The sequence below is a fragment of the Hemitrygon akajei genome, chromosome 23 (genome assembly GCF_048418815.1).
Source record: "Hemitrygon akajei chromosome 23, sHemAka1.3, whole genome shotgun sequence".
Taxonomy (NCBI): Eukaryota; Metazoa; Chordata; class Chondrichthyes; order Myliobatiformes; family Dasyatidae; genus Hemitrygon; species Hemitrygon akajei.
Genome location: NC_133146.1, coordinates 17,046,913 through 17,066,957, shown reverse-complemented (window position 1 = coordinate 17,066,957; position 20,045 = coordinate 17,046,913). Strand labels below are relative to the sequence as shown.

Sequence of the window (20,045 nt, the reverse complement as noted above, 5' to 3'; positions counted from 1 at the left end):
TTAGTTGAAAGTGCTGCTGTGACATACTCAGCGATGTTTGAGGATAACAACACACACAAAATGCTGGTGGAACACAGCAGGCCAGGCGGCATCTATAGGGAGAAGCGCTGCCGACGTTTCGGGCCGAGACCCTTCGTCAGGACAGATGTTTGAGGATGTTATGTAACAGTGTTATCTCATCACAAGCTGTTGTCATTCAGAGTGTATTCAAATGCATTCCGCGGGAACAGGATTACAGGAAGCTCGAAATCTGGCCTCTGCGGAATGTATGAATTACAAGCAGGCCTAGGCCACTTGGCCCTTCAAACCTGTCCCACCGTCATGGTCGCTCTGGTTGTAATCTCAACACTGAATCTTGTTCAGAATCTGAATCCAGGTTATTATCACTGGCCACACACAAAACTGGAGGAACACAGCAGGCCAGGCAGCATCGATGGGAAAGAGTAAACAGTCAACGTTTTGGGCAGAACCCTTCATCAGGACTGGGGAGAAAAGAGATGAGAAGTCAGAGTTAGAAGGTGGGAGGAGGGGAGGAAGATGTACAAGGTGGTAGATGATAGGTGAAACCGGGAGAGAGGGAGGGGTGAAGTAATGAGCTGGGCAATCGATTGGTGTGGCACATGTCACACTTGCAAGGGTACGTACCAGGAGGGAGATCAGTGGGGAGAGACGAATGGACAAGAGAGTCACGTGGGGAGTGATCCCTGTGGATAGTGGAAAGTGGGGGTGTGGTGGGATCCTGTTGGAGATGGTGGAATTAATGGAGAAACACCTGCCCAACACCTCCTCCCTCACTACCATTCAGGGCCCCAGACAGTCCCTCACATTGAGGGGACACTTTATCCGTGAGTCTGTGGGGTCACTTACTATACCCGGTGTTCCTGGTGGGGCCTCCTGTGTATCGGTAGGACTCTGTAGATTGGGAGATCACTTCGGCAAGCACCAGAAAAAGTAGGATCTCCCAATGGCCACTCATTTCAATCCTACTTCCCATTCCCATTCCAACATGTTAATCCACGGCCTCCTCTACAGCCACACTCAGATTGGAGGAGCAACACTGTATATTTCATCTAGGTAGCCTTTCCCCTGATGGCAGATTTCTCAAACTGGTAATTGTCCCCCCTTCACCATTCCTCTCTCTCATCTTATCTCCTTACCTGCCCATCACCTCCCTCTGGTGCTCCCCTCCCCATTTCCCTTTCTTCCATGGCCTTCTGTCCTCTTCCCTCTTCTCCAGCCCTTTATCTCTTTCACCAATCAACTTCCCAGCGCTACTTTACCCCTCCCCTTCTCCTGGTTTCAACTATCACCTATCACCTTGTACTTCTTCCTCCCCTCCCACTCTCCCGCCCCCCCCCCACTCTGACCTTATCTTTTTTTCCAGTCCTGAAGAAGGGGCTCGGCCCAGAACGTCGACTGTTTATTCATATCCATAGATGCTGTCTGATCCGCTGAGTTCCTCCGCCATTTGTGTGTGTTGCTTTGATTTCCAGCAGCTGCGGATTTTCTATTATCTGGTATCACTGGTGCATGTTGAGAAATTTTTTTGTTTGTAGCAGCAGTACAGTGCAATGAATAAACATCTCTAAGTTAATAAAAAGAAATATTTAAAAATAAACAATTAGCACAGAAAGAGAGCAAAATAATGAGGTAGTATTCATGGTTCCTGGGCTGTTCAGAAAACTGATGGTGGAAGGGAAGCAGCCGTTCCGAAAATGTTGAGTGTGTGTCTTCAGGCTCCTGTAGCTCCTCCCTGATGATAGTAATGAGAAGAGGGCACGTCCTGGTTGGTGAGAGACCTTCATGATGGATGCCTCCTTGTTGAGGTATCCGCGTTTGAAGATGTCCTCAGTGGCGGGGAGGTGAGTGCCCGCGATGGAACTGGCTGAGTTTACAACCCTTTGCAGCTTTTTCTGACCCCGTGTATTGGCGTCTCCACACCAGATAGTGATGCAGTCAGAATGCTGCCCATGGTACGTCAGTAGAAATTTGTTATAATCCTCGGAAAAATACCGAATTGTCTCAAACTCCTAATGAAATACAGCTGCTGGCGTGCCTTCTTCATGATTGCATGAATATGCTGGGTCCAGGGTAGATCTTCAGAGATACTGACACCCAGGAAGTTGAAGCTGCACACCCTTTTCAAAATATTAAAGAACTATGCTTCCTGTGTCCCGTCAAAGTCAAGTTTAGTGTCAGGTGCAAAAGTCCATGTGTGCACTGAGGCAGCAGAAAACTTCACAGGCTCGTAGCATCGGATACGCAGCACCCATAAGAAAAATAACACACACACACACAAATTTCTGGAAGAACTTAGCGGGTCAGGTGCATCAACGTAGATGAATAAACAGTCGACGTTTTAGGCCGAGCCCCTTTATCAGGACTGGAGAGGAAGAGGAAGCCAGAATGTGGAGGGAGGTGGAGTATAAGCTGGTAGGAGATGGTAGGTGGGTGGGTGGGGAGAGGTGATGGATTAAGTTAAAAGCTGGGAGGTGATAGGTGGAAAAGGTAAAGGGCTGAAGAAGAAGGAATCTGATAGATGAGAGTGGACCATGGGAGAAAGGGAAGGAGGGAGGTGATGGTTAGATGAGAAGGGGTAAGAGAGGTGCCAGAATAGGGAATAGAAAGAGAGAGAAAGGGGAGGGGGGGGGAGAAATACGAGGTGTTGCTACTCCAACCCGAGGGTGACCCCATCTTGGCAACAGAGGAGAATTTGGACTGACATGTCGGACTGGGAAGTGGAATTAAAACTGGTGGCTTATTATTGTGCTAATATTATTATGTTCACAAGAAAATGTAAATTATTTGTAACTTGTACATTCCGCCTATGAGGTTGTTCTGTAGTCACAAGCAGGTCAGACCGGGTAAGGTCAGCAGAATTCCTTCCCTGAAAGACGTTAATGAATCCACAAGATTTTTCCAACAATTGGCTAGTTTTGTGATTACTATTAGTAATTGTTAAATTCCACAACTTCTACAGAATCTTGATTACTTCTGTGTTTCACTAAAACAATATATCTCAGCTCAATAAGACAGAAAGACACAAACTCCAATGATCTAATTAGAACTACAAAACTTTGTTTATTAGGACAGAATGGAGCAAGCATTGAAATATTTATCTAGTCGTGCCCTGGCCCGTCTCACTGCATCACAGCTTCCGTCGGATCCACGGCATTGTTCATGAACAGTCCACGGCGAGGCCCCGAAAAACTAACACGCCTCCTGATTGCTCGACGTTTCGACCCTTTTCCCTGATATGAAATGCTGCAGGAAGTGGACCAAAACATTATCACCAGCTCAAACCACCAAATTAGAACCAGTCATTGCTTGCCACCACTCTTCACGAGTCTCACCCCGTGCTCCACTTGCGTTCACGTTCCCAGGGTGGTACTGCGTTCTTGTAGTGGTATTCCCATAATCGTAATCCGTGCTCCTGGGAACTTAGGGCTCACGTGTTGCTCAGAGTTACAGGGCACAGGGGAGATCCACGAGAAACAAGAAAGAATAAAGAGCAAAGGCAAACCGTAGTTTCATTTTGAGATGCATGATTACGAGTATGCACAGGTGCGATGGAAAATTTACTCATCAAATCAAGTTGAAGTTCAAGTTTATCGTCATTCCACCATCCACGTGTATACTGCCCAATGAAACAGTGTTCCTCTGGACCAAAGCGCACAACACAGTACCTGTAACTGATTTGAAATATTACCTCAAACAACTTAAATAATATATTCCAGAATATTGACACTCATTAAGGTGTACTTATGACACAAGGTAATAAGTAAACTGTACAACTCTACTGGTGCTTCATACACACTGAGACCTGGGTGGTGACAGGGAGTTCAACAGTCTCATGGTCTGCGAGAAGAAGCTGTTTCCCATTCTAGTAGTCCTTGTCCTAATGCTAGGGAGTCAAAGAGATTGTGGGACAGATGGAAGGGATCTTTGAAAATGCTAAGGGCCCTGCGTATGCAACGGTTCTGATAAATATCTCAGATGGGTGGAAGAGAAACACCGATCATCCTTTCAGCAGTCCTCTCAATCCTTTGTAGGGCCTTGCAATCGGATACCTTGCAATTCCTGAACCTGAAGGTCATGCAAGTCGGGGCACTCCCAATGGTGCTTCTGTAATAATTGGTTAGAAAGGGCAGGGTGGTGGATGGGGGAGCCTCACTCACCTCAATCTCCGCGGGAAGTGGAGACGCTGTTGTGCTTTCCTGGCTAACGAGGTAGTGCTGAAAGACCCGGTGAGACTGTCCATTTTGTGCACTCTGTTGGAATCTCTCTTTATTTCTGATCCTTATTCTCGGACAATTAAGAAACAGAGGAATGTTTTACCTCCCAGCTGCACGTTTAAAACTTCCTTTCTTTGTCTAGTTTTCCTTCAAGAAAATGTCCCTTGTTCGGGCGCCATATTGTTAGATATGTAATACCTAGTTTGTAATCCTTGGGGTTCTTCCAGGAGTCAAGAATGAAGGGCCGTCTTGATTCTTAATGATCATTTATTTTAAAGTACCAACAAACTAAAGAGGTGAGAGGTAAAGCTAAGATGAATGAAAAGTAGTCAGAAGTTGAAGATAAAAGAAAATAATGATGGCGCCCCTGAAAAATCCCATCACCTTTATAATCGAGATAAGAAAATTCCACAGATAAAATAAACCAATCATTGGTTGCACAATTATGTCGCATGGGTAATGTGCTAATACTTAGCCAATGAAAAATGAGAAAGCTGATTAGCCATTAGTTTAACTGCTGTACTGTTTGCTGGGAATGAACCACCACATACTGTGAAAAATAGATGAGTTTGTTAAAAAGTACAAATGATTAAAGTACAACTTTAGTCTTACATTAATTCATCTTACTAAAAAGTATTAAAAAACAATGGTTTCCAACAGTCCCCCCCTTTGATTCTATAAGGGACACTGGCAGAATCACATCTGAAAATTCAGGGGCAAAAATAAAACTTTAAGTATCTACGTTACAGAGTAATCAAAAACTATTCAAAATTATTTATAGTACTGCATATTTATTGTGAGTCATTTCAACTGGTGCATCATGAGCAGGAGAAATAGGCACAAATATAATAACAACAAGCATCAAAATAAAGTCCATAATGTTCAATAAAAATGTCCAATAATTATATTTGTGCTTGAAGTCGTCTCACCGTACTTGTCTTTATCTGGAGTCATTTCGGATCGATTGCAGTGGCTGGTGTGTTTCCACTTATGGTCTGCCCTCCTCCGATGGACCACTTCAATAAGCGGTGACCTGTTGGTAAACAGACTGAACAACTGGGGTTAGTTTTACACAATAATCAATTAAACCATCTACCATGATGTGTATATCAGCCTCTCTGAGATTGAGAGCTCCCAGCAGTGACCTCTTCAACTGGACTCAATTTTGTTATCTTGTTTTGGGGTTGCTCCAATGCTGCATCAAACCAAAGAAAGAGCTGTAGGCCGTGGTACACCTTCCTCGTGATACTTAGCCAACCGTTGTTTGATGATGCCGTTCATTCTTTCAACTTGATGACTCTGGATGATGTGGGCAATAAAAAGGCCATTCAATGTTTATCCATCAACATAATTCTTGACAAACACTCCCAGTGAGATGTGTTCCTTGGTCATAGTCAATGTGGCATGGAAATCCCCATCTAGGAATATTGTCCTTAATCAGAGTTTTGGCTGTGTATGTGGCTGTAACTGTACTTGCTGGGATGGTTTCCACCCATCTTGAGAATTTGTCCACCATTACTAGCACATCTGAATATCCTTGACTCTTCGATAAAGTAGATGTAAAAATGGACCAGGTGGGGCAGGAGTACTTAGTTGAGGTAGCTTCTCTGTTGATCCAGGGTTGGTTTTCTGGCAATGTAGTACATCTCTTAACTGTTTGTCGAGCTTGCATCCTGAACTTTGGATTCCACCACCCTGGAAGAATCTGTTGACCATCTTTTGCACTCCTGTGTGTTCTAAGGAGTGTATCTGCTGTGCCAGGTAAGGAAGGAGCTTAGCTGGGGCCACCAGTCTATGACTAGTGCCATATCTCCATACTCCATCGTCGTTTAGTAACCTACCATTTTCCATCCAGTATCACTTCTCTTCATTCGATCACTGATCTTGCATGTTCGTCTGTGACACAGTAACTTGGTTTCAGTTATCGGGCTTTCTTCTACCCCTGTTCTGCTGCCCTCTTTGCAGTTTCATCTGCAAATGTGTTTCCACAGCTTTCCAATGTGGTCATATTAGAGTGACCTTTACATTTCAACACTGCAACTTCTGATGGTACTTGCATGACTTTGATAAGTTCTCGTACTAGTTGGCCATTCTTGATTGGAGTTCCCGTGGTTGTGAGAAATCCTCTTTGTCTCCATAAATTTCTGAAGTCATGAACGACTCCGAAAGCATATCAGGAATCCGTGTGGATATTAGCTGATCTTCCTTCTGCTAGCCTTCAGTCCCTGCCTGTTGTGCAGAAGTACCAGGAGCCATGTTTCCCAAGGCCATTACTTCATAAGAACAGAAGAAATAGGAGCAGGAGTCGGCCATCTGGCCCATCGAGCCTGCTCTGCCATTCAATAAGATCATGGCTGATCTGACCATGAACTCATCTCCACCTACCTGCCTTTTCCCCATAATCCTTAATTTCCCTACTACGCAAAGATCTATTCAACCTTGTCTTAAGTATATCTACTGAGGTAGCCTCCACTGCTTCAATGGGCAGAGAATTCCACAGATTCACCACTCTCTGGGAAAAGCAGTTCCTCCTCATCTCCGTCCTAAATCTACTTCCCCGAATCTTGAGGCTACGTCCCCTAGTTCTAGTCTCACCTACCAGTGGAAACAACTTTCCTGCCTCTATCTTATCTATCCCTTTCATAATTTTATATGTTTCTATAAGATCTCCAAAACTCAAATCTTTTGGCCACACCATGAGGACAGGATTCCTTGGAGAAGACTCTCATGTTGGGTAAGACGGCAAAGGCTACGATGGATAGATAATATTACTCAGACAATGCATATGACCTCGGGGGATCTTAGGCAGTTTCCAACAAGAAGGCCTGGTGTGCAGGAGTCCGTGAGATCACAAAGAGTCGGACTGACTTAACGACTGAATAACAACATGAGACCTACTCCCACTCTTGTGAATTTCAGCGAGTACAGTCCCAGGTGACTTATTCTCTCCTCATAGTCTAACCCCCTCACCTCTGGAATCAACCTGGTGAACCTCCTCTGCACTGCCTCCAAAGCCAGTATATCCTTCCTCAAGTAAGGAGACCAGAACTGCACACAGTACTCCAGGTACGGCCTCACCAGTACCCTGTACAGATGTAGCATAATCTCGTTTTCATTTTCTCTGACAACAGCCCAACCAGGCATTTGAACTCCTTCCTCAATGGCTGAGGAGCTGTCAGAGTGCAGAACCAGATCTGGGCTCAACAAAGGGACTTCTTTATGGTAATGTGTATCTTCTTGACACGTTATTGTTCTTACACAGTCATGATCATCATCATCTTCCATGTCCTCTGGCAACAGTGTAGCTGGATTTGCTCATTGATGATAGTAGGTGCCTCAAGAACAGTGGTCCACTTGGACTACTGAGCAGCTGTCACTTGAGAGGCCCTGTTCATAGTCAGTGAAGTATGCACTGAGGGTGGGCATCAAACATTTAACGTCTGATCCAGCACATTGTTTGAAACAGGTAGGTTGCCTGCTCTACTCATAGACACTTAACCCATCCGAAGGCTACATTGCTCAATTTGGCAGAGTGATAACCAACAGGACGCTGTTGGAATCCACATTCTTGAGTTAAAACTGGCGTCATGTAGCCACGCTTCTTGTTAACAAACAGGGTAAATGGTCTTTCTGCATCAGGGATTCCTATCGCAGGTGCAGTACTTGGTATCACCTTTAAAGTTTGAAAAGCTTCTTCAGGGTCATCGGAGTGCTTGCTGCCTTTCAACAGACTGGTGAGGGGTTTGAGCAATTTCCACATGTGAATGGAACCGTGTGCTGTTGTAGTTGCACAAACCCAGACATGATTGAAGTTGCTGGACTGTTGTAGGTGACTTTGCTGATTTAACAGCCTTTGCACGATCTTCAGTGATTTCCCATTTGCCCAACTCATATAAGCCACTTCCTCACGTTGTAATGTGCCTTGCCCAAATTTGCTTTGTGTCCCTTGAGGGCCAGATATTCACGCAAATAAAGTACATCGCATTCATTTCCAGCTAGTAAATTAATATATTGCCGTGAATTCCAGTTTCACTTCTTCTGCTGGTTAGCAGGTATAGGCAGTTGGTTCATCTGTCTGGATCTTATTTGGACTTTGATATATTGTTTGGCAGTTTGCACCAGATTGTGGTAGGAAATGGGGCAGTTTCACTCCAATTTGCTTTTGCTAGCTTCACCGTTTTGGGAACATGTGATTTCAAACCATCCATGAAAGTTGACTTCAGAGCGCCGTCTGCGGATTCTTCCACATTATCTTCAGTTGTTCCTTGAACTCCTGAGTAGCTGATCCAAACTGTCTTCATATTCAGAAACATCACCTGAAGCTTTCTGTTTGCAGTCATCGTGTTGGGTGTTGTCATTCCAACCATTTAAAAAAAAATACATCCCAATCATCTGGTAAATTCCACTTATCCTCTCCTACACAATCTTCAGTTCACCATGCCAACTGATTTATTTGCTGAGTTGTTAGCATAGCAGCTAAAATTTGAATGCAGTTGGTATATATTCTTAATCCATTGAAGTTCAACCCAAGTCTTTGAGTTTCCTTTTTTTTTGGGATGTGGAAGTTCCTTGGACAAATGGTCCAATTTGCCAGTTCTTATTGTTTCTGGTGATTGGAAACCTCCTGTCGTTTTACAAAATCTCCGCCTGAGGAGAGCTGCAGATGTTGGCTGCAAAGAAGAAGGAAGTCGTAGTGAAACCGTGTCAAACTTCAGTCGGAGTACACTTGGAGTATTGCGTGCAGTTCATATAGGAAGGATGTGGAGGGTGGAGAAGATATGATAGGTTGGACAAACCTGGGTAGTTCTCCCTGGAGCACTGGAGGCTGAGGAGAGACCTGATAAAGGTTTTTAAAGTTAATTATGAGATGCATAGATAAGGTAGGCAGACAGAATCTTCTTCAGAGGGTAGAAATGTGTCAAACACCAGAGGACGTGCTTTTAAGGTCAGAGGGGAGAATGTTTTAAGGTGATGTGAGGGCACAGATTGGTAGGTGCCTGGAAGGGGTTGCCAGGAGTTGTGGTGGAAGGAGCTAGTTTGGTGGAGTTTATGAGACGTAAGTATGAAGGGGATGGATGGATATGGATGATACAGAGGAGGATATTTAGGTTAAATTGGCCTCAAAAGCAGCACAATGTAATGGGCTGAATGGCCTGTCCAGTGCTATACTGTTCTATGTTCACAATGCCCTGAGTGAGAAATAGATTTGGGTTTTTTTAAATTCAAATTATGTTCTTTCTTGTAAAAATAGTTCATTATTATGTTTATGTTTTTTTGTCAATAATGCTATGTGCCTGTGATTCTGCTGCAATTAAGTTGACTATTGCATCTCAGTGTACAAGTGGAAATGCTATAAGCTCGACTATCCCGTCCTAAGTAGGTGCTCCCTTATTTTAGAACAGCGGCCCTTGGTTCTAGAATACCCCACAATAAAAGACATCATTTCCGCATCCGCGTGGCCTAGTCCCCTTGCTCTCTCGCTCTTCTGAACTCCAGTGTCTCTTGCAGGCTGCCTACCTCCAAAAGTCTGGAGTGAACACGGCCGTGTTAGAGAGGCGGCACCTCGTTGGTGGGGCGGCTGTCACAGAGGAACTCATTCCGGGTAAGTGTGGCGGCATTAAATGGGGCGTGCCAGGAGTCCTCATCAGGTCAGGCAGTGTCCATGGAGAGAGAATGAGAGTGAACGTTTCAGATCGGTGACCTTTCCTCAGAACGAGGAGTGGTTAAAATTCAAATCCGTTTTAGAATTGGTGAGGGGGAGGACGCTGGGGAGTGGAGGGGAGGGTAGGGGAGGGGTAGGACGCCGGGGAGTGGAGGGGAGGGTAGGGGAGGGGTAGGACGCCAGGGAGGGGAAGGAATGAAAGGGAAGGTCTGAGATCGGGAAGGAGGGATGGAGGGTCTAATATAGCAAGTGACAAAATGAATGGACGATGGGTTACTACAGATGCCTGTCCTTCCCCTGCTCTGTGGTCCATGAACAGTACCAGGCTGTGGACACAGCCCAATCCACTCCAAGGACTTCCCTCCATGGACTGCCTCAAGAAAGCTACCAACGTCATCAAAGACCCCATCCAGCTTGACGAAGGGTCTCGGCCCGAAACGTTGACTGCTCATTTCAATGGATGCTGAGTTCATCCAGCTTGTTTTCATGTGTTGACCCATCCAGCTTGGTTGTTCTCCCTTGGACCCCATGTCAGTCAGAGGGTACATATAACACCAAGCTCCAAGACAAATTCTATCCAACTTTTATCAACTTGTCTAATAAAGATGAACTCTTGATCATAACAATCTCTTTGGTCATGGTCCTTGCTCCTTATTGCCTGCCTACACTTTCTCTGTAACTGCAACAATTTTACTCTGCGTTCTGTTACCGCTTTTCCCTTTGTACTACCTCACTGTTTCCTTTGGCAAAGGAGATGCCTCAAAGATAACACTAAAATCGGTCTGAAGGATTTCAGCTGGGAAGACATGGACACACGTGGAGGAGGTCTGTTTAAGAGGGAGCTGTCTAACATGAGGTCGACCTCCGCTGTGCTGTAGAGAACAAGCGGTGGCTGTGAAAGGAGAGACTGAACCAAAAACCCCAAACGCTAACCACAGCCACCACTTACTCTTACCCACACAGCACCAGAATAGGTGGATCCCGGATCAGCCTCTACAACCACCTGAGGACCCACCAATAGACAACTCCTTGTGAGTCATACTCGACTCGAGAGATTGCATTACTACCTCGATGTACTTGTGTTTTGAGCTGATTTGTATCGACAGTACACAGAAGTTTTTCACTGTGTCTCAGCACGAATCATTCCTGCCGCCAGGGGTTAATCAGAAGCACAAGAGATTCTGCAGATATTGGAAATCCAGAGCAACACACACACAATGTGCTGGAGGAACGCTGCAGCTTGGCAGCATCTGTGGAGAGGGATAAGCTGACAATGTTTTGAGACAAGTCCTTTCATTAGGACAGACTGGACAGATGTTGGCATTAGTACGGAGGGTGAAACACTGTCCCTTGGTTGAAGGCTTGAGTCCCAGAGGAGGAGAAGTGGGTGAAGGAGAATCATTATCTGAGATTGCTGAACTCGGAGCTGAGTTTGGAAGGCTTGGACGTGTTCGCTCAGAAGGTGCTGTTCCTGAAGTTTGTGTTGAACTTTGTTGGAACAGTGATGAAACAAAGATCAGGGAGGTCTGGATGAGATGTGGGAACTAATGTGAGAGGGGCCTGGAAGCCATCATTTCTCCCACATGGACCCACATCTAGCAAAGGGTTTGAAAGTGAAGGAGTCACTTGTGTTCTCAGTCTTACTTTTTAACTAACACAATTGTTCTTTGGCGTATCGGTTGTTTGTCAATGCTTACGGAAAGCATTGTAAAGCCGAGACTTTGTAATGCATTGGCCAGACCACACTTGGAGTACTGTGAGCCATTTTGGGCTCCTTTTCTAAGAAAGGATGTGCTGGCCTTGGAGAGGGTCCAGAGGGGGTTCTTGAGAATGATCCTGGGAATGAAAGGGTTAACATATGAAGAGCATTTGCTGGTTCTGGGCCCGTACTCGTTAAAGTTTAGAAGAATGAGGGGGAGATCTCATTGAAACATTGAGTATTGAAAGGCCAAGATAGAGTGGACATGGAGAGGAAGGCCTGAATGGTCCAATTCTGCTCCTACGTCTTATGGTCTTATTTGTAAATTCTGTTGTATTTCTTTATTTTGTTATGAATGTCTGCAGGAAAATGAATCTCAAGGTTGTACATGATAACGTAAGAATACTTTGATAAATTTTACTTCGAACTTTGATTCAAACAATCTCTGCCTCACCACACTCCTAAGCGCCGACACTAATGAAGAAACGTTATTGACTGCTCAGATTAAACAAGGCCAAGAAAAGTAGTCACAGGGGTGTGACCTTGTGTTATATGGAAGTTGGAAGCTGATGTTCTCCTGGGGTTAGTATCTACCCCTTGAGTTACTGGGTCCTGAAGGTGGGTCCTGGCCTGAAAGGTTGACTGTTTACTCTTTTCCATAGATGCTGCCTGACCAGTATTTTGTGTGTCTTGATATTGGGCCCTCAGTACCTTGCTTATGGGATCTTCCTCTGCAGAGATTCCATGCTGTGTTTCCAACATCGCAGGAGTGATACACTTGAAGAAGTCCTTTGTGAGCTCTGGGCTGGTTTGGGATGTCCCGAGGTGGTGAAAAGTGCTGTAAGAATGCACAGCCCTTTACATCGTGACTACGTGTGACTCTCTCAGCAGGAGATGATTCCATCCAGTCCAAGGACCAGGAGTTAGGACAAAGCAATGATTAACTGAGTTTGGTAAAATATACAGTACAGTAATAAATAACTCATAAAGTAGCCAGCAGGTTAGTAGGTCGATAATAGGATAGATATACCAACATATTTTATAGCCGTGAATGTTCTGTTGCAATGTTAGGCAAGGTAAGTGATAACAAGTGAATAATCGCCACCACAGAACACAGTACAGGTCCTTCAGCCCACAATGTTATGATGACCTTTTAACCTATCTAAGATCAGCCTAACTCTTCCCTTCCACATAACCCTCTGCTTTTTATTATCTATGTGCCTAAGAGTCTCTTAAATGTCCCTAATGTGCCTCTGCCCCCACCCCTCAAAGCACATTCCACGCATTCACCACTCTGTAAAAAACCTAGCCCTGATGTGGTGGCGTGTGGCCAAGTGGTTAAGGTGTTGGACTAGCGATCTGAAGGTCATGAGTTCGAGCCCCAGCCGGGGCAGCGTGTTGTGTCCTTGAGCAAGGCACTTAACCACACATTGCTCCAATCCACCCAGCTGGAAGTGGATACCGGCAAAATGCTGGGGCAAAACGCAAAAATAACCTCGCGATAGACTGGCATCCTATCCGGGGGGTGGGGTGGGGAGTCTCGTACTCTCAGCCGCTTCAGGCCGCGGAAACTGGCCTGATGAGCCCGTAAGGCTTGGGACAGATTTCAACTTTTGACTGCCATGCCTCGTACCCTTTCCTCCAATCATCTTAACGTGATCTGGAACCCTGCACGGTGACGGTGTGAGTGGGAGGGGGAGCATCGGACGGGACACTGGGAGAATTTCACTGCTTTACGATGAGGTCGGTTGCTCCCACTGAGGAGGTCTTCATTTCCCATTCCCTACAAAATATGAGACCTCTGACAGTACGTCACCGGCTCGGCCCTTTGCTGGCAATCCCACAAAAACACAGCCGTCCCCGAGATGCCCGCGGAGGAATGCTGCCGACCGCCCCGTGCCAGGCTGCAGGAGTACGGGCTGAGGGACGCACTGAAGCCTGGTGCAGACACTCTAAGGACCACGGTGTAGACCTTGGTTCTTCTGCTGGAAAGGGTTGGGGGAGGAAGCTCCTCAATTTTTGTAGTTGTGTAGCACCCTAGCCGGCAACAGTCTGGTTGGTTTTACGGAATGTAACAGAACACTATTTAACTCATTGATATGAGAATGAAAATGTGTTCCATGGCTTATTCTTTATTATGAATGGAGTTTATTTTGATATAAACGGATGGCAGTACGTCACCCTCTGAAATGGCTCATCTGTGGTAGCGAGTGTATCCAGGCTCTGTTCAGGAATCACAGGGCATGGCTACCGCAGGCATGTTGGTAGAGCCGTGACCTGGGTTCAGTCCTGAGCTCGGGTGCTGTCTGTCGCGCGCTCTCTCTGTGACCGCGTGGGTTCCCCCCTACCCGCGGGCGCTGTCCGCGTGTGGGGTTTGCACGCTCTCTCTGTGACCGCATGGGCCCCACCACCACCCCTGGGTGCTCCGATTCCCTTGCACGTCCCAAAAGACGTACATGTCTATAGGCTAATTGCCCTCTATAAATTCCCCCTAGTGTGTGGTGGGTGGGGATAAAATTGGGAAGTGGAGTTGGTGTGAAAAGAACATCGAACGGTACAGGACAGTACGGGCTCTATGGACATCAGTGTGATACAAACCTACTCCATCACCAATCTTGCTTTCCTTCCTACTCCATCCAGGTCCCTCCATTTTTCTTGCATCTATGTCTCTTCTTCTTAACCCCATACCACAACCCCTGTCGGGGCATGGGCTGCCCAGAGCGGCTCGCTAGAGTCCGCTGCACGGGGCCAACACAAGGCTGATCGGCGTCCGCTTTCACCACACGACTTCATAAGCCTTCGAGGTGAAGATCCCTCCTCTCCCAGGGATGAGGTCTTTGGAGATTCCGTTGGTGTTTCTGTAGCTCTGGGTTTTTATGGGATGGGTAACACACACAAAATGCTGGAGGAACTCAGCAGGCCAGGTAGCATCTATGGAAAAGAGTTGACGTTTTGCACCGAGACCCTTCACCAGGACTGGAAAAAAGAGATTAGAATTCAGAATAAGAATGTGGGGGGAGGAGAGGGAGAGGTACAAGGTGGTAGGTGATAGGTAAAACCGGGAGAGGGGGAGGGGTGAAGTAAAGAGCTGGCAAGTCGATTGGTGAAAGAGATAAAGGGCTGGAGAAGGGGGAATCTGATAGGAGAGGACAGAAGGTCATGGGAGAAAGGGAAGACGGGTGATGGGCAGGTAAGGAGATAATTTTAATGCAGGGTGTAATTTTAATGTGGACATGATAAGATGACTGCTTATTTTTTACCTCTTGCTCCTTCTCTTCTCATTTGTTCATCACCCTACTCTTTTCCTTTCAACCATTGTCCACTGTCCTCTCCTGTCAGATCCATTCTTTACCTCTTCCACCTACCACCTTTCAGCTTCTCAATTTATTCCCCTCCCCCACCCACCTTCCCCCTGACCTGGCTTCACTGATCATCTGCCAGTTTGTACTCCTCCGCTCCCCCACCTTCTTATTCTGGTTCCTGTCCCCTTCCTGATTAAGGGTCTCAACCCAAAATGTCAACTGTTTGTTCCTCTCCACAGATACTGCCTGACCTGATGAGTTCCTCCAGCGCTGTGTGTGCGTGTGCGTGTGCGTGTGCGTGTGCGTGTGCGTGTGCGTGTGCGTGTGTGTGTGTGTGTGTGTGTGCGTGTGTGTGTGCGTGTGTGTTACTCAAGCTGAACTGTCTCCTGAGCTGCTCATTTCACTGACTGCTCTAGTTAACCAGACTCTCAGCTCTCGGTTCTGTTCCTCTTCCGCCACAGGCTTTAAGTTTTCTCGGGCCTCCTACGTGCTGAGTTTACTGCGACCGCAGATCTACCGAGAACTGGAACTGAAGGTGAGGCCGTGGTTACAAACGTGGTCCCGGGGGCAAGTGGATCACCTAATGACCTGGCTCCTGCTTTCTGCTGGGTGGCTAATCCAAGCTGGGCCCAGCCCCTCACAGATATACCCCTGGTGGGTCCTGTCTGTCTCCCTCAAATTTACTCCAACTGGTTCCACTTCCCCAGGGTTTGTAGGGTTGATCTGGGATTGGCTGGAATTGACCTGACTGGGCTGTGATTGGCCAGGGTTGGGTTGGGCTGGAATTGGCTGAGTTTTACTTAGGCTGGATTGGCTGGGCTGCGATTGGCCATGGCTGGGCTGAGCTAGGATTGGCTGAGGTTGGTTCAGACTGGGATTGGCTGGGCTGGGACGGGCCGGGATTAGCTTGTGTAGGCTCAGATCGCATTCATCAGTAGTTAATACAAAATAATAAAACTTCTTCCCTCCTTCCACAGCTGGTCAAGCCCTTACACAGTGCATTGAGGTAGAACAAAACAAACCTAATCAGCCAATCACACGGCAGCAGCTCAATGAATAACAGATGCAGATTGAAGTGTAGCAGCTACAGAGGAAGCGTGGTGCAGGTTAATGTGGCCATGGCGAGGTAGATAGTGAGGTCAGGAGTCCACCACCGTAGCACAGCAGTTAGCACGATGTTATCACAGCTCGGGGTGTTGGAATTCGGAGTTCAATTCCGGCGCCCTCTGTAAGGAGTCTCTGTTTTCCCTGGGCGTTCTGGTTTCCTCCCACAGTCCAAAGACGTGCCGGGTAGGTTAATTGGTCATTGTAAATTGTCCCATAGAAACATAGAAAACCTACAGCACAATACAGGCCCTTCGGCCCACAAAGCTGTGCTGAACATGTCCTTACCTTAGAACTGCCTAGGCTTTAACCACAGCTCTCTATTTTTCTGAGCTCCATGTATCCATCCAGAAGTCTCTTAAAAGATCCTATTGTTTCCACCTTCACCACTGCCACTGGCAGCCCATTCCACGCACTCACCACTCTCTGAGTAAAAAAACTTACCCCTGACATCTCCTCTGTACCTACTTCCAAGCACCTTAAAACTATGCTCTCTCATGCTAGCCATTTCAGCCCTGGGGAAAAGCCTCTGACTATCCACACGATCAATGCCTCTCATCATCCTATACACCTCTATCAGGTCACCTCTCATCCTCCGTCGCTCCAAGGAGAAAAGGCCGAGTTCACTCAACCTGTTCTCATAAGGCATGCTCCCCAATCCAGGCAACATCCTTGTAAATCTCCTCTGCACCCTTTCTATGGTTTCCACATTCTTCCTGTAGAGAGGCGACCAGAATTGAGCACATTACTCCAAGTGGGGTCTGACCAGGGCCCTATATAGCTGCAGCATTACCTCTCGGCTCCTAAACTCAATCCCACGATTGATGAAGACCAATACACTGTACGCCTTCTTAACCAGAGTCAACCTGTGCAGCAGCTTTGAGTGTTTTATGGACTCGGACCCCAAGATCCCTCTGATCCTCCACACTGCCAAGAGTCTTAATGCTATATTAGGTGGGGGTTAAATTGGGGCTGTCTGGGTTGCTGAAGTGGTGTGGTTTGAAGAGTCGGAAGGACTTTTTCCGTGGAGTATTTCTGAATAACAATATCTGAAATAAATTATCCTCCCAGGGGACCATTCGACAGTCTTGTAATAATGGGATACCACCTTGAGCCTGGTGGAAAATGCTTTCAGGCATTTGTACTCCCTGCCCGATTGGAGGGGGCAGAGGAGGGAAAGATCAGAATGGATGGGGTCTGCAGTGAGAACTGTAAACATGGATGTGTACTGGTGGATGAGGCCCGATACTTGGATAAGAGCAGAAAGTAGATCAAAGTGGTATAAAAGAACACAAAATAGTGCTACAGTTACCAAGAAAGTTCAGTACAGGTAGACCGTAAGGTGCAAGGGCTTCAACGAGGGAGAACAAACAACTGGGAGTACATCTTTATCCTCTTTTGTAACAGTGTTATAAGACCATTGGTGTTGGTCTATTATTGTCACGTACTGAGATTCAGTGAAACCCTTCCTTACAGGTCAAACCTTATGCAGTGTATTGAAGCAGAACTAGGTGAAGCAATAGCAGTACAAAGGAATTCAAAGAGACGGAATTTACACGCAGTGGCCACTTTATTAGGTACACCTGCTCGTAAATGCAAATACCTAATCAGCCAATCAGGTGGCAGCAGCTCAGTGCGTAAAAGCATGCAGACGCGGTCAAGAGGTTCAGCTGTTGTTCAGATCAAACATCGGAACGTGATCTTATGACCGTGAAATGATTGTTGGTGCCAGATGGGGTGGTTTGAGTATCCCGGAAACTGCTGATCTCCTGGGGTTTTCTCGTGTGCAGCAGTCGCTAGAGTTTACAGAGAGCGGTGTGAAAAACAAAAGACATTCAGTGAGCTGCAGTTCCATAGATGAAAATGCCTTGGTAATGAGAGAGGTCAGAGGAGAATGGGCAGACTGGTTCAAGCTGACGGGAAGGCGGCAGTAACTCAAATAACAACGGGTTTCAACAGTGGTGTGGAGAAGAGCATCTCTTAATGCAAAACATGTCAAACCTTGAAGTGGACAGGCTAGAGCAGCAGAAGACCAGGAACATACACTGTGACTATTTCATTAGGGGCCTCCTGTACCTAATAAAGTGACCACTGAGTGTAGATTTAAGAGCAGAGTGATTATAGTGAAAGTAATGCTTGGATCTGTAGAGAGCAGCCTGCCATGAATAGCCATGTTCTGGAACCATTGTGCTTAGTGCATTAAATGGACTCTTGACCTCACAATCTACCTCGTTTTGGCCGTGCACCTTGTGGTCGGCCTGCACTGCACATTTTCTGTAACTGTAGCACTTTATTCTGCATTCCGTTATTGTTTTGCCTTTTGCCGTCTCAATCCACTGTGTAATGAATTGATCTGTTTGAACGGTATGCAAGAGAGGTCAGCTTAGTACCTGTGACTGTAATAACATCAATTTACTGAGAGGTCTGTTTGCGAGTCTGGAACTCTCCTTGGGCCTGGTGGCTCCTGAGCTCATATCTTCTGCTTGATGGGAGGGGGGAGAAGAGAGTGTGAGCACGGTGGATGGGGGTCTCTGAGGCAGTGGGGAGTGTACTCAGTCAGTGGAGGGGAGGCTGGTTTGCGGAATGCCTTACGTGGGGTAGCCCGACGATGCACTTGGGGTAAAGCCTGCTCTGCAAGGGAGAACTTGCACTCTTTTCTCTGTGGCAGAGACACGGACTGAGGGTACACATCCGCGACCCCTCATCCTTCACTCCGATGCTGGAGGATGGCGTGGGAGGGAACCCGCCCCGCTCGCTCCTCTTGGGCAGCAACACAAAGGAGACACAGCAGCAGATCGCCCGGTTCTCACTGAACGATGCTCGGGTGAGTAGAGCTGGGGGTGAGGCACCCTTGGGTTTGGTGATCTTCTGGGGGGGGGGGGGGGGGTCTCTTGGGATCGAGGGCGATCAGATTTCACTCCAGTTCTGAGGTGATGGATGAAATCAGTGTGGAACTGCATGGATGATGCAAGAGATGTGAGATGGGGATAATTTGTGAGGAACTGTGCTGCTGTCATTACCTTTCTTGGGCTTGTGTCTGTTTCCATAGAACCATAGAACATTACAGCACAGAAACAGGCCTTTTGGCCCTTCTTGGCTGTGCCGAACCATTTTTCTGCCTAGTCCCACTGACCTGCTCCTGGACCATATCCCTCCATACACCTCTCATCCATGTTCCTGTCCAAGCTTTTCTTAAATGTTAAAAGTGAGCCCGCATTTACCACTTCATCTGGCAGCTCATTCCACACTCCCACCACTCTCTGTGTGAAGATGCCCCCCCTAATGTTCCCTTTAAACTTTTCCCCCTTCACCCTTAACCCATGTCCTCTGGTTTTTTTCTCCCCTAGCCTCAGTGGAAAAAGCTTGCTTGCATTCACTCTATCGATACCCATCATAATTTTATATACCTTTATCAAATCTCCCCTCATTCTTCTATGCTCTAGGGAATAAAGTCCTAACCTATTCAACCTTTCTCTGTAACTCAGGTTCTCAAGTCCCGACAACATCCTTGTAAATCTTCTCTGTACTCTTTTAACATTATTAATATCCTTCCTGTAATTTGGTGACCAAAACTGCACACAATACTCCAAATTCAGCCTCACCAATGCCTTATACAACCTGACCATAACATCCCAACTCTTATACTCAATACTTTGATTTATAAAGACCAATGTACCAAAAGCTCTCTTTACTACCCTATCTACCTGTGACGCCACTTTTAGGGAATTTTGTATCTGTATTCCTAGGTCCCTCTGTTCTACTGCATTCCTCAGTGCCCTGCCATTTACCTTGTATGTTCTACCTTGGTTTTTCCTTCCAAAGTGCAATACCTCACACTTGTCTGTATTAAATTCCATCTGCCATTTTTCAGTCCATTTTTCCAGCTGGTCCAGATCCCTCTGCAAACTTTGAAAACCTTCCTTACTGTCCACTACACCTCCAATCTTTGCATCATCAGCAAATTTGCTGATCCAATTTGCCACATTATCATCCAGATCATTGATAGAGATGGCAAATAACAATGGACCTAGCACTGATCCCTG

At 46.5% G+C, this 20,045-nt stretch overlaps 1 protein-coding gene across 1 annotated transcript in view; it reads left to right on the top strand.

Annotated features, from left to right (window-relative positions):
* The window catches only part of pyroxd2 (pyridine nucleotide-disulphide oxidoreductase domain 2), a 70,436-nt gene that overhangs the window by 6,745 nt on the left and 43,646 nt on the right, over positions 1 to 20,045 (top strand). Inside the window, exons 3-5 of the mRNA XM_073027044.1 lie at positions 9,744 to 9,837; positions 15,360 to 15,433; positions 18,671 to 18,826. Of these exons, the coding sequence (XP_072883145.1) occupies positions 9,744 to 9,837; positions 15,360 to 15,433; positions 18,671 to 18,826 (324 nt within the window). The remainder of the gene's footprint in view (positions 1 to 9,743; positions 9,838 to 15,359; positions 15,434 to 18,670; positions 18,827 to 20,045) is intronic.